This window comes from Rattus rattus, chromosome 14 (genome assembly GCF_011064425.1).
Source record: "Rattus rattus isolate New Zealand chromosome 14, Rrattus_CSIRO_v1, whole genome shotgun sequence".
In the NCBI taxonomy this organism is placed as follows: domain Eukaryota; kingdom Metazoa; phylum Chordata; class Mammalia; order Rodentia; family Muridae; genus Rattus; species Rattus rattus.
In genome coordinates, this window is record NC_046167.1 from 73872130 (window position 1) to 73886999 (window position 14870).

Here is a 14870-nt window from a genome sequence, read left to right on the forward strand (position 1 = left end):
CTTAGAGAAGGGCTTGTGGGAACGGTAAACAGTCAGGGAGGACTTGCAGAAGGGTTTGTGGGATGGTAAACAGTCAGGGAGGACTTAGAGAAGGGCTTGTGGGAACGGTAAACAATCAGGGAGGACTTCGATGGTAAAGAGGGAGGACTTAGAGGAGGGTCTGTGGGATGGTAAACAGTCAGGGAGGACTTACAGAAGGGTTTGTGGGATGGTAAACAGTCAGGGAGGACTTACAGAAAGGTTTGTGGGATGGTAAACAGTTAGGGAGAGTGAGACCCTGGCGCTCTTTTGGGTAAGGATGGTGGGAAACACCTGGACTCTGGGTCAGACAGACAGACACTCCTTGTCAGCCTTAGCACAAGCCAGCTGACAACCTTGAGCAAGCTATTTAACCTCCCTGAGCTCTGCTTCCTACCCACCCTACAGAGTTGTACAGGTGTGCCAGAGCCCAGGCCCAGACCATTACCAGCCTGTTTCTTCCCTCTATGATGGATCTGACCCAATCGTGTATGTTTGAAGGTTTCCTTTCACACTGGGAAAGGTCCTGATGGAGAACCTACTTAAATTTTAGCTCCAATTAGTGATTTCCTCTACTTTCCGACTCCAGTCTCCCTCCACTGATGCTGCATACAGCCCATCTTTTGGACCAGCAGGAGTTAGCAGACCAGCTGCCAGCACCGATCTAAATAGTGTATGTGCACTTCTTGTATCCTTGCATGGATGGCCCGCATGACCATGAGGGAATGGCCAGACTCCTGCCACACAGGTGGGACCTGGAGAAAATAGGAGTGTTCCTGCCTAACCAGTCAGCTGATCAGATCTCAGTGAGCCCAGCTGAAACCAAGCAGGCCTGCTTAGAGCGCAGGAACACCCCATCAAGCAGCAGGTTCAGGAGAAATAATAAATGGAACTGTTAAGTGACTAGGTTGCAGGCAATTTGTTCATAGCAGCAGACAACTTGCGTGTAACTTTCAAGTTTACCCTCCATTAGGTAATGTATTTGTAAGGGTGTGCTGTTTCCTGTGATGTCACCTTCTCACAATGAATCGGGACCAGAGTATCCTTTAGTCAGCCATGTTGTCATCACTAACCTGGGTCCCTGGTTTCTCACAAAAGAAAGGAACCAGCAGCAACAAGCGTATAACGAAAGACTCAGGGAAGTGTAAGGCCTGGGGAGAGAACCTCAGGGATACGGACATCTCACAGTGAAGTTATAACACACAGTCAAGGGCTGTCTCAATGAGTGAGGCAGCTGCTTAATGGTGAGTGCAAATGGAGCTCATCTGTGTCACTTCACAAATGTGGCAGGGTAACGAGGATGGTAGGGAGAAGGCAAAGGAGGACTTTGTAAATGTAAACATAAGAATGTGTGTGTTGTGTGTATGTGTGCACAGGTAAGAGGACGAGTTGCTGGAGTTGCTCTCTCCTCTCACCATGTGGGTCCTGGGGGCTGAACTCAGGTTGTCAATTTGGCAGTAAGTCCTTGTAGCTGTTAAGCCATCTCACTGACCCAAAGGTGAAGCGTTTGAGAACAGCACTTAGGACATTTTTCAAAGGTGTAAGGTGAGTTATAGTCAAGTGCCGGTAGACAGGGGAAGGCCCCAGCACGCAGGGCTTAGACCCTAGTGGTATGTCAGAATGCCATGGCAACCCAGGACGAGGACCCTCGAGACAGTTCTCCCCTCACTAGGACGCAATGGTCCTAAAATCATGACATGGGGTTGTGGCTGCTAGGTATTTTCTTGTTTTATCTTTTTGAGACAGGGTCTCACGAAGGTCAGGCTGGTTTTGAGTATTATTTAGCAAGGGGTGGTCCCCAATTCCTCATCTTTTTGCACCTACTCCTAAGTGCTAGGTAGGATTATGGGCATGTGCCAGCACGTCTGGTCAGGAAGAAAAGCTTGAAAATAGTAAAAATATCCTTTAAATCAGTCTTTTCTCCTCTTCTTCATGCTAGAGATCAAAATCAGGAGGAACAGGTACATGTAAAATTTTTATATACGCTATACAGTACAATATATAGGGGTTTAAAATATTTTGGTTTTATGCTTTTTGGGGTGGGGAGGGGGGGGAAGAGCATTTATGTAGCCATAGGGTAGCCTGGAACTCACTATGTAGGTCAGGCTAGCATTGAACTTAAGAGATTCACCTGTCTTTGCCTCCCTAAATGTGAGTACCACTATGCCTGGCTGATATGGTTTTGAGCAATGACTCCCAAGTGTATCGTGTATGCCCATAGTTCAGAACAACGCTTTCTCAGGGCTGCGGAGGTGGCATAAAAGCACTGACTGTCCTTCCAGAGGACTTGTGTTCGACTCCCAGCAGCTCCATGGAAGGTCACAAAAGTGTCTTAACTCCATTTCCAGAGGGCCCACTCCCTTCTTCTGGCCTCTGCTTGCACTGGGCAGGTACATGGTACATAGCCACACATGTAGGTAAAATATTATATACATAAATTTTAAAAATGCTTTCTCGGGCTGGGGATTTAGCTCAGTGGTAGAGCGCTTGCCTAGGAAGCGCAAGGCCCTGGGTTCGGTCCCCAGCTCCGGAAAAAAAAAAGAACCAAAAAAAAAAAAAATGCTTTCTCTACTTTCTTTCTTTTTATTTAAAGATTTATTTATTTATCATATACAAGTACACTGTTGCTGTCTTCAGACACACCAGAAGAGGGCATCAGATCCCATTACAGATGGTTGTGAGCCACCATGTGGTTGCTGGGAATTGAACTCAGGACCTCTGGAAGAGCAGTCAGTGCTCTTAGCCGCTGAGCCATCTCTCCAGTCCCTCTACTTTCTTTCAAAAGCAAATGCAGAACTCTTATAATTTTAAGTGTGTGACCAATGTGACTGCACTCGGAGTCAAAGTAATTGTGGGAAGTGCTGTGGTCAGCAGGAAGCACTGGCTTTGGTACTCCTCCTGAGCGACCATCATGCATGAGCTGTATGATACTGACTAGGTCCTGCTTACTCCCTCTGAAGACGGGATTATGATACTGAATCTTATACAAGCGAGAACTTGTCATATACAACGAATGCAAGACCTCAGATTTCTTTTTGGGGGTGGGGTTTGGGGGTTGACAAAATCTCACAGTATAGCTGAGGCTGCCCTAAACTTGTAGTAATCCTCCTGCTTCAGCCATCTATGTGACAGGATTAGTTATACACCTCCTTGTCTGGCTTCTATTGAATATCTGAGTCTCTGCCTTTAACCCTAGAAAGTCACAAGCTTAAGTCCCCAATACCTGCACCTCCCTGCTTCTCCTCCCTTTGCTAAAGGGAGTCTTCTACTTAAGACCTGCTCATCTCCATTTCCTGACAAGAGCTAAGGCCTTAAAGGCCTCAGTGTAAGTCCACACCCCTCTAGACCATCCTAGAGAGGAATGGCTGTCCTGGAGCTCACTATGTAGGCCAGACTCCCTCGAATTTATGCCCACCTGTCTTCCCGAGTGTTGGAGCAGCCGAGCCTAGCTCACGGCTCACTCATCAGCTCTGTGAAGCATCTTCACAGCACTGAGCAGGCAGCTTGGTGAGGCCAGCCTTGAGATTACTGCTTCCCAGAGAGCAGGGCCTCACCTCTCTAGCCTGCCCCTCTACCTATCTGGCTCCAATTTCAAATCTGCAAGGATTACAGTAACATGTTCCCAGCTAAGAAAATAGTGTGACTCTTTCTAGAGCTAAATTAGGCCACAAAATAAATGAATTAGCCATTAATGAAAGTCATTCTATAGGGCAGGCTCTTTCCTGATAAAGGAAGAAATAACATGGAACACTAATTAAGCTTTAATTGAAGCACAGACACCATCTAAGGTCTAAGCAACTGTAGAAAAAAAAAAAAAAAAACCACTCAGTGACTGGGATCAAGACAGTAGGCACTTAATTTCTAAAGTAGCCCCATGGCTGTTTGCTCTAACAAGGCTACACGAGGGCTTAGCCCTCTGAAGTCTAGCACACTTACATCCTTTTTTTCAGGACCATGCAATTTGGAAGGGCCACCCCCAAAGCTCAGTCTCTGATGTCTTTCTCTGGACACAAGGTGCTGTGGGGCTAGATTTGCTCTGTTTCTTGTTTTGAGAAAGAGTCTCAGCCAGGGATGGGTATTGGGGTGACAGCAGGTACACCTTTAACCCCAGTGCTTGGGAGGCAGAGGCAGAGCAATGTCTAAAGTTGGTCTTCTACAGCGTGAGTTCCAGGACAGCCTTCAGAGGCTCCACAGAGAAACCCTGTCTCAAGGAAAATAAATAGGGGAGGGGGGCAGCATTCACTGTAAGCCCAGGCTACCTTTGAACTCATGGTCTTCCTGCCTCAGCCTCCAGAGCACTAGGACTACAGGGGTATGCCTCCATGTCTGTCTCTTGACATTTTCATATCTGCTTTAATTTTTATTTATTTTTCTAAGTAGGTTTTCATTATTTTTAATTATGCCTGTGTGTGTTTACAGGTACTTTTGGAAGCCAGAGATATCAGGAATAATTTATAGGCAGTTGTGAGTCACCTCAACGTGGGTGCTGGGAATCAAACTCAGGGCCTTTGCAAGAGTAGTTCATAGTCTTTTTTTTGTTCTTTTCTTTTCTTTTTTTTTCGGAGCTGGGGACCGAACCCAGGGCCTTGCGCTTGCTAGGCAAGTGCTCTACCACTGAGCTAAATCCCCAACCCGAGTAGTTCATACCCTTAACCACTGAGCCATCTCTCCAGCTTTCACTCTGAAACTACATTGAGTGTGTGTGTGTGTGTGTGTGCGCGCGCTCGTGCACGCATGCAATGTTCGGGTACGTGTACACAATGGCAAGCGGGGGAAGGTCAGAGAACAGTTTTCAGGAGAAATTCTCTTTCTCCTGTGTGGGTCCAGGAATTCAGCTAAGGTTATTAGCCTTGGCAGTATGGATCTTACTGCTAAGACCTCTTGCCAGCCTGTATCATTCATTGGTAAGGGTGGTGAGGTGCCCAAGACCTAAGAGATATAACAATTCTTTCCATTAAAGCTGTGGCTCCTTCTAACTGCAGTACCCATTATTTTTCAACTCTGGCCAACGAAGTCCCTTACGCCTTGAGTCTGTGAACCCTGGCTTTCAGAAAGCTCTTCTCTAAGCTGTCTTGTTATTTCTGAACCAAAACATGGTCATCAAGTGAATGAAAACATCCAGTGTTTTTTTCTTCACAAAGGCTCAGGGAACTAATTCTTAAACCCAGAATCCCTGGGCAGCAGCTAATTGTTCCCACTCACCTTAGATTAAATTTCAGAGCCTCTGGGGTACAGGGTTAGTCTAAAGCAAAGCATGAAGAAAAAACTCTAGTGTTCTGTTGATTTTGTATCTTGACAAAAAGATTTCTAGAGTCTCTATAGTGACGGATGGCTCACAGGAACCTGGATGTAGTGTGCACATCCCAGAGCAGGGAGCCAGACTTCAGGGAGCTGGGATTTTCAGCCACTGAATCTGGTGTCTCTACTTCCCTACAAACCCGATTTCTGCTTGGTCCAAAAAGCATTAAGTTAAAGGAGTTTCTTTTTTTTTCTTTTTTAATTTCATGCAATACCAGTTTTTCCTTGAAAGAATGTCTCTGATATTTAGACAAGAATATTAGCAGACATTTTCTCAAAAAAAATAAATAAAAATAAGCCCATTACTTCAAGAAAAACTCACATATTTGTGGCCAAAGATAAAAATTCAAGCTTTCAATTAAAAATTCAAATTGAAAGTTGACACTGTGGCTCATACCTCTAATCCCACCACTTCAGGAAGCTGAGACAGGAGGACTACCATGAGTTTGTGGCCAGAGTGGGCTACAGAGTGAAAATATAAACAAATAAAAACTTAGACTTTGGGAAAACTTGTGCCACCTCTGTGAGCCTCAGAGCGTCTGAGGAATCAGTGTGACTGCCCGATGGTACTTTTTGGCATGAGAATAAAATCCATTTCCCAGTGACTATAAAGCACGGTTTCCCAGCATTATACATTTGTGAGGACTCCGTCTGCAGTGCTAGGTGCACCCCAGACTTTACTGTTTTCACTCTTATTTGGAGGTAGGGTCTCACTCGTGGACCAGACTGGCTTGAACTCAGAGATGTGCAGTTTTGGGATTGAAGGGATGCAAAACTGTGCGAGGATCAGACAATGGATTTTTAACGTAAAATAAATACAAAGACTTAACACTGAGCTATGGCTTTTGCATGGTGGGCAGGGTGTGTACAGGTGCCTGTACCCAGAAGTGCATTGGAGGCCAGAGGAGGATGTGCAGTGCCTCCTTCTATCCCTCTCTGCCTTATTTCCTTGAGACCAGGTGGCTCCAAACTGAACCTGGGGCCTGTCATTTTTGGCCAGGCTGGCTGGTGGGCCAGTTTGCCTGAGCTAGCCTCTTGCCTTCGCGTGTACCCCTAGCTCCATGCTGGGGCTATAGACACACATCACCAGACTGGCTAACCTCTGATCCTCACGCTTACACAGCACGCCTCCTCTATTTTAACTCTATTAAAAAATTTGCAAAAGTGAAAACAGGACCATCCTATCTTAATATATAAAGTTAAATATATAGCTTTCATGCACAGGAGCACACAGTACACACACGTGTGAACAGTAAGACAACTTCAGCAGTCTCCTCCCCGCATCATGAGGGTCCCAGGGACTGAGCTCAGCTCACCAGGCTTGGAGGCAGGAGACCTGACCTACTGGGCCATCGCATGGCCCTACATAGATATTTTTTTAATAAGAATTGTGATTTATATTAATGTGCTAACTTAAACATTATTAGTCTTTTCTCCCAGTTCTTGAGATCAAACCCCGGGCCTACTGTGTGCTAGGCAATAATCCTTATCAACAATTATATAGCTGTGGTGTGTCGAGGCAGCTTTTGGGGCATGACTCGACTTTTTACGTTGGCTTTTGTGGTCCAGTTTGTCAAGTGTCAGAAAACAGCCCTGGTTAGCAGACCAGACAGGTGCCAAGATCTGTTCTGAAGCTGGACTGAATTTCAACATTTAGCCTAGTCTCCTCCCAGGAGTTCCTCTCCGTCCCAAGAGTTCATGCATGTTTGTACCAGATTTCCCAAGACACATGCTGTATCTAGCCAGCTGCTCTGCGACAGGTTCCAAATTCTCTTCTGAAATAGCCCAGGAGAACACTACCCTCTCAAGACACTAAACTCCAAGAGCTTCCCTGACGCCCAGGCAAAGTAGATGGCTACAGCAGCTACAGTTTCTCATGTCCGCCTTTGCTCCACACACTGGACAACTCTGGTAATTCCTAGCACCCCACCAGATCCTAGCCAGAGGTCAATGAAACTTTCTGAAGCTTCTAAGTTAAAACAAGTCTTTTAGGGTAACACCTGTCACGCTGTGCCGTATTTCTGGCAGAACGTAGCTCTCTGAGGCATGGAGATCATTTATGTATGTCCAGAAACCAAGTATGGCTTGTTGCCTGCCACGCAGCAGGTGTTCATTAAATAAACGGAATGTAAAGCCCTTATGGCTCAGTGTCTCAGTTACTTAGCATCAGGAATGGAATTTAAAACAGCAAAACCAGTCCCTGTCCTGACCGGCTATGCTGGAGAGATGGCTGGCGGGACAGCAATGAGAGAGAACTAAGACTCTCAGAACACTGGAAATCAGAGCTGCGATGGTTTAGAACATTTACTGTGATTCTTACTCAAGCACGGCCCCTTCCAGTAGGCAGAAAATCGCTTCCTTCTCTACGGCCAAGATGGTAGAGAACTCTCAGGTCGTTTAAGCTGAGTAAGGAGATGCAGTGAGGCCGGCTGATCCTGATGATCCCACAGGCCTAACCCACACACTCAATCTGCTTCAGTACAAGCAGCCAGAGAGAGCCCAAGCTGCTCATTTACCCAGATGCTTGGGCCAACTGCTGCTCTACCACTCAGGACAGGTCTCTCACTGGGAAAGAGCATGAACTTTGGAGACATTGTTCTAAGTTCAAATCCTCGTTCTGCCATTTTCAGTATTTTGAAAGTACTCAAATTCTGGGTCTCAGGTTTCTCAGTTTATGAAATGGGAATAACACCATACTTCACAGAGTTGTGAGGACAGAAGGAAATAAATTATGTAAAGTACCTGGCCTGGGTCTGGCACACAGTAGGTGCGCAATACCCGTTAGTTTCTTTCCTCTTCTGCCCTGGAAGAAATGATAGGGAAACTTACTAAGTAAGACTTGCCCAAACCAAATGTATTACTTGAAGCACAGGACAGAGAACTAAACAGTGACCTTCAAGGCGTCTTTGAACCCCCATGTTATAAAACATGGCCCTCGTTTTCTAGGGGATCTTCAGTTAGCAGCTCCTCTTGTCCTTTCTTCCTGCCTTAGTCTTCCCACACCCCTTTTCAGAATAAAGATACCTACTCCATTTATTCTAGTGGGTAAATCGAAAGGGGAGCCGGAGCTTTGGGTGGATGAAGGGGAGGTGGGCAGGTTATAAACTGCAGCATCCCTCCTGCTACTCTGCTGATGCCTAGCCAGTTTGAAGGATGAGGAGGATACAAAGGGTGGAAACTCAGACCCTTCCTAGGATACAAGCTTTTCTTTCCTGAGGTCTTACCTGCCCAAGAAGGACTCCTTTTCCCCATTACAAATCCCCTAAGTTCACAGTCAGAAGGAACAGGGCTCTCTACAATAGAGTGATTGCCTACCTTAAACACACAAACAAAAGAAAGAACAGGGTTGGCTGGCCTCAACATCACAGAGATCCACTGACCTCCGCTTCAATGCTGGAACCACAGGCATGCACCACCAGGCATGGCCCTATCTCACACACCTCAATTGTTTAGATCTGTTATCTCCACAATGCCTCCAAAGACAGACAGTGTTCCAAGAATCACCGTGTTCTGATCATTCAGCAGAGACACACAGTAGGCTATTACACAACAGAAGCCTACCAGCTGAATAGTCAACTCGAGAAGTGGAGGAAAGTGAGCGCTTTTGTTTTTAAATTTTAAATGTATGAATGTTTTGTCTGCATGCGTGTCTGGTGCCCATAGAGGTCAAAAGGTGTCGGGCTCCCCGGAACAGGTATTATAGTGCGATCCACCATGTGGGTGCTGGGAATTGAACCCAGATCCTCTGGAAGAGCAGCCAGTGCTCTTAAACCTGCGCCAACTCTTCAGCCCGTTTTTTTTTTGTTTGTTTTTTAAAAAACATGATTCTAGGAATCAAACCCCAGACCTTAAACCTTTTTTTTTTTTTTTTTTTTTTTTTCAGAGCTGGGGACCAAATTCAGGGCCTTGCGCTTGCTAGGCAAGCGCTCTACCACTAAGCTAAATCCCCAACCCCCCAGACCTTAAACCTTATACAAATTTTCTACCATTGAGCTTTATCCTCAGACTCTAGCCCCTTAAAACCAAACCAAACAAAACAAAACACAATGCTAGACTTCCTTAAGTTAGCAGCTCTCAGATCCAGCCACACTCAAAATCACCTACAAGAATCTAGAAATGGACCTAGTTGGATAGGTCAGGGATAGAGCTGAACAAAGGATGTGGCCATTACTTAGGTTGAGGTGAGGAGAATCGGAGTAGAGAGCAGTCCCAGCTGCCTCTCCCACAGACTTACGTTCTCACACTGTGTCTCAGAGGGTCGACCACACCATCTGCCTCCCTACTTCACACATCCCTTACTTTCTCAACTGCCCAAACCGCCTGCAGTGGAGCATAGCCTGCGTTCTCCCTGCTCTCCAAGTGAGTCCAGACACTGCTTATCCTTCTTTGTAGACTAGTGGTTCTCAACCTGCAGGTCCTGACCCCTTGGGGACCCTTTCACAGGGTTCTTATAGCAGATGTTTACATTACAATTAACTGAAGCAAAGTTACAGTTGTGAAGTAGCAGCAAAAACAGTGTTACGGTTGGGGGGTCACTACACACGAGAAACTGTATTAAAGGGTCACGACGTTAGGAAGGTTGAGAATTGATGTTATAGGCACTGCTGCCTTTCTCTACCTTACTTTCTGGAGACATTCAACCATGACGATGAGTCTCTGCTTCAGCATTCCCTGGGTTACCATGTCTTGGGCATCTAAAGCAGTAAGCACCTACAGTCATAGCTACCATTGTGCCGAGTATTTGACAGGTTTGACTCGCTGGTCCTTAACATTAACCACGTAAGCCTGGACTCATGGTCATTTTACAAACCAAGGAGGGTTAAAGCACTCCCAAAGGCCACTTCAGAGAATACAGGATTTGCCATACCATATTAGCTCCCTCAGGACAGGAACCAGGTTTGATTCCCTTCTCCTTTTGCAGCTAGTCCAGTGTCTGGTATCAAGGGCTCACTTAGTGTTGGCAGAATAAATGACTGCTAGGCAGGAGGACACTGGGTGTGACACTCTAGGTGTGACAGCATGATATGCCTGGCCTGAGTGAGTACCAGTGAGCCCGCACTGTGAGGTATCCAACAGCTATGTATTGAGCAATGAAGATTACGCATAACAAACATATACCCTTAAAGTGATTTAACTAAAATGGTCCCCATTCTAAAAATTTCTAGGTACAGTAAGTGTTAGATCATAACCATCTATCTATTATTAGACATTAAGCTAGTAACTCTAAGACATCTTAAAGAAACTAAAATCTTTAAACTGAGTGGGCAAGTCGTCATTATCGGGTGTCATTTTTGCAGAGAGCCCTTTCTGGTTTACAAAAAGAACTAGGTGGTTCTAGGCAGGGTGGCCCCTCAGACCATGTCCTCCCACTGGCCGTGAAAGTAGCACAGACATGCAGGGGAAGGTCTGAGGATAGGAACTACCTTGACCTTCTATGTGCCTCAGACAAAGGCCCTGGTTGCAGGGATCATTTTGAAGCTTGCTGAGTGAATTAAGCAGAATGAAATGGTTTCAATAACGGTACCGACTGATCACCTCAGCCAGTTCCTCAAGGGAACAGACTTACTCTTAGCATGGGAAGAGCCAGGTCTCTGGAGGCCCTTTGCACTAAACTGGGTTGTCCCAGGAGACGATGCAGAGATGAGAGGGAAAGGGTGAACTCATTGCCAACCCCAGCTTCCTTAGCAAGCCTCCAGGGTTCTAAGCACACACACACAGGCTGCAAGCTGAATGGTCTGGGACTAAAGTCAGCTGGTAGAAGTAGTAGGTGAGGCTGGCTCTGGCCACCCAGAAGAGATTCTGAGCTCCAGGCCGTTTCACGTTCTCTCACTCTAACAGGGAAAGAAACAGCTCTGAGACACAGGGCAGGAGGAAAGGTGGGGAGCTGAACTCAAGTCTGTCAACTTGTTCTTGCTTCCTCCATGGACTGCTTTGAGGTTTTCTGAGTTGACCTGCCTCCACCTTCCTACCACCCTTGGCTAATAAGACAGTACCTGTTTAAGCTTTATCTTGAAATAAAAGAGGGTTGGGGAATTTGGGTGAATAGACCAGATTTAGTGGGCTAGAAAAACTGAAAGGCCTTTCGGGATCCCAAGTAATCTTAAGACATTGTATCCGAAAGTGTCAGGTTATATGAGTGAGCTAAGAGCTACAGAGAGAACCATGAGGCCTGAGCAAGGCTACCTAAGGAAGCTCTGTCACTCAAGCGCTCAGGAGGACTCTATAGAGACATGGGCTCAGCACCAGCAAGACATCAGGGTCCTGAGAGGCACAAATGCAATATGAAACACACTTTACTTCATTCTTTCCTATTGTTACTGATGGCTGATATAGACTAGGCTAGCCCGTAACTTGCTATGTAGTGCAGACTAGCTTTAAACTCAAAGCTGTCCTCCTTCCTCAGCTCCTGGGTGCTGGAACAGAATTACAGGCACAAACTGCCGCCCCTTACCACACAGTTGCTTCAAAATACCAGCTTACGTTAAGATTAGAAACAAAGATAAAACAGTGTATGAGTTTTAGATCTAAGAATGAGTCTGTGGGCTGGATGTGGTCTTATTTGCCACCCATGGACTTGGTTCAGCAGGTAACATTAACACCAAATTTCACCTTCCTTATCCACTCTACATCCAGACAAAAGTGAGGAAGGTTGCAAACCAAGATCCTTAAGAAACGTTTGAGAGTGGACAGAGCAGTGACCAACTTGTACCCCGACACCAGGAACTTTTGACCAGAGCACAAATAGCTATTTCTTGCATTTCACTTCTACCCTCAGCAAACAGTAGGGCCCAATCAGAGTTGATGTTTCAGTCCCCTTCTGTAAGAGTGAATCTTTATGTGATTGGATTTTTTTGTATAAGGAGGAGTCATTTGTGTAAATGTTTAATTGCTGTGGGTTTGTGTCCCCATCTGAGAACAGGGTAATGGCAGTGATATTCTCTAGTTTGTTTACTGATGTCTGATAATCACTAGGACAGGGATCTGGTGACTAGCTGACAAAGCTCCTGCATTCTACGGTTTGTATGGGAACGCAGACAAAGAACTGTGTTATTGGTTAATACGTCACATTAGTGCTGGATGCTGAGGAGAATACAGGGGAGGTGGAGAGGTTAGAAGTAAGGTATGCTAATCGCCCGGCATGAATGAAGGAATGAATTCCTAGGTCAAGCAGTAGCAGAGACAAGAATCTGTAAAAATGTGGACCGGAGCAACTAATCTAAGTTCTAATTTTTGGGGACGGTTGTATTTCAATGAAACTAAAAGGTTAAGACACCATCCAAACTTTCTGGGCTCTATGGGACAGGGACCCTAGAGCATTGTATGTCTGAATGGGAAAGGAAGAGGACAACGGACAGCTGGCTCCACCGCCCTCTGCTAGATAACAAGACTCTTAGTGGGGGGTCAAAACAGGTTAGATGGGGAAGCAACATTTGCTTGAACTCGAGACCCAGGAGGAGCACAATCCAAGTTGTGACAGCCTAGGCTGCACAGCGGGATGTTGGGCATGGTCCTGACATTCTAGAAGTGAGGCATTTTCATTAATTAAAATCCTCTCACCGTGATACCAGACACAAAGGAGACCAGCATCAAAAGTGGGTTACAATAAGCACAGGCTCTGGCCTGATTCAATCTCTCCCTCATTCACCTAGTTACTTCTCGGCATAGGCAAAGCCTGGGTCAGGCACGGAGGAGCACAAAAATGGCACCCTCCTACCCCCTGGTGTTCACAGTTCAGGGCTTGGGACAGACACATCAACAAGTTTCATCACAGAAGGAGTGGTGCTATTAGAGGGAAGCAAAGAGGGTTGCGGGCACAGAGGGGGCACCGGTGTAACTGGGGGAGTCAGGGAAAGCTTTCTAGGAATGGTACCCCACATGGCATCCCCACTCACATGCACAATTCCAGAGATTCTACTAGAAGGCTGTCAAGAGCCATGCCTTCAGGCTGCACCAGCCTCCCAGAGTCCCCTGCTGCCCGATGCAGTGTCTGCAGAGCCAAACGCATCTTCCGCCACGCCTCATCCTCATCCGGGCGCTGCATCCGACCCTCCAAGACTCCTGCAGGGGCCTGCCTTCCTCGGCAGGCTCAGCCAAAAAACCAACTCAAAACTCTTTTGTCAGAGCAAGCTTAGGGGAAGCCACCCAGCCCCGGGTGCCACAACCCTCCCTGAGCATCTGTGGCCCACGCCACCCCGGCCTCTCCTGTTTTCTCTTTTGCTCAAAAGAAAGTGACCTTCCAGGTGGCAAGCTGGAAGCTTTCGAGAATCCTCCTGAAAACTCTTACTATCGCAGGATTCACCAAACTAGTGGACTGGAGTGGGTGGGGGTGGGAGTGGGGGCGCCTTATGGGACAGGAGGTAAGAGAACAAGGGTTTTCTCTTTAGTGGAGTTCTAAGTCTCTGGGGCCGCCTGACTCTCTATTCCAACTGTTCTGCTGGGTAGGGAAAGGAGGGAGATCCCAGAAGGCAGATGCAGAGGTACAGCTGTTGAGGGTAGTGGAGGCAGACGGTGCAGGGGAAGGATTGAAGCTGCTGGGGGCGGGGGGCGCACAGAGGCTGCAACCTTGCAGGTTCCGGCGCCCTGAGATGATGATCTTATTGGGGCCAAGGGATCAGGTGGACTCAAAGGGAAGTGGAAGGGGAGAGAACTAAGCGGTGGTCTCAGGATCTGAGCCAATCTCAGAGAGCATAAATGGTCAGAACATTTAGCTCCGGAGTAGGGGTTGAACGGGTAGCTTTAGAAGGGTCGCAAGAGGGCTGGCTGAGCTTTGGCTTTGGAGAGGGGTCCAGCCTCCATTCCCGGCAAAGGGGTTGAAAGCTTCTGCTCCGGACTTGGCATCTGGCCCCAGACCCACAGCATGGTCCATGCCCAATCCCGCCCCACTCCCGCTCCCGCTCTGGGGAGGTGTAAGCAGACGGGCAGTCGGAGTCGTCTTGCTCGGTCCTACCTGAGGGCCTGGAGCCAGCTTGGGCTCGTCCTCCTCTCGGGGTCCGTCGCGATCCTGCTCCGCAGGCACCTCCGGGGGCCCTGCACCCGCTCCCGCTTCCAGGCTTGGTGGCGGCTGCGGCTCGGGCGCCTGGGGCTTCTGCAGCCCCGCAGTCCGTGCCCGCTCCCGCCGGCCCGCGCCGCCGCTTGGCCTGCTCCGCCTCCGAGTCATGCTACCTCTCGCGCCGCTCCCCCGCTCGCTGACTCCTCTCGCGCCTCCGCCGCCGCCGCCGCCGCCGCCGCCGCCGCTCCCCTCACAGGACAACAGCCAATATGGCGGCGCCCGGCGCCCCTCCCCGCCTGCTGCCAACAGGTCAGAGGGCACGCTGAGTCCGCGCCGCCGCAGTTGCCTCCGAAGCCGCCAGCGCCATTTTTAATAAGGCCACCTCCCTGTGCTTCCCAGGAGACTAGCCCAGGGCGGACGAGATCCTGTCCTAAGCACTAATCCGAAAGGCTGCGTACCTACAGGAGAAACACGTTTGGTGCTGTGATAGGGGGCCTAGGAGCTTAACTGTCCGTTACATGATGAGCGAATTACTAATTTCTGCTGAGAACTTTTCACACTCATC

General features: G+C 47.8%; 1 protein-coding gene across 8 annotated transcripts in view; it reads right to left on the minus strand.

Annotated features, from left to right (window-relative positions):
• Fam193b (family with sequence similarity 193 member B) overlaps positions 1-14544 on the minus strand; it is a 32018-nt gene extending 17474 nt beyond the window's left edge. For 2 of the 8 annotated variants that reach the window (XM_032919602.1, XM_032919599.1), the window contains exon 1: positions 14264-14544. In XM_032919602.1, coding sequence (XP_032775493.1) covers positions 14264-14473 — 210 coding nt within the window. In that variant the 5' untranslated portion in view covers positions 14474-14544. The other 6 variants (XM_032919605.1, XM_032919600.1, XM_032919604.1 and 3 more) reach the window with 6 other exon arrangements.
• Positions 14545-14870: the final 326 nt, after the last annotated feature.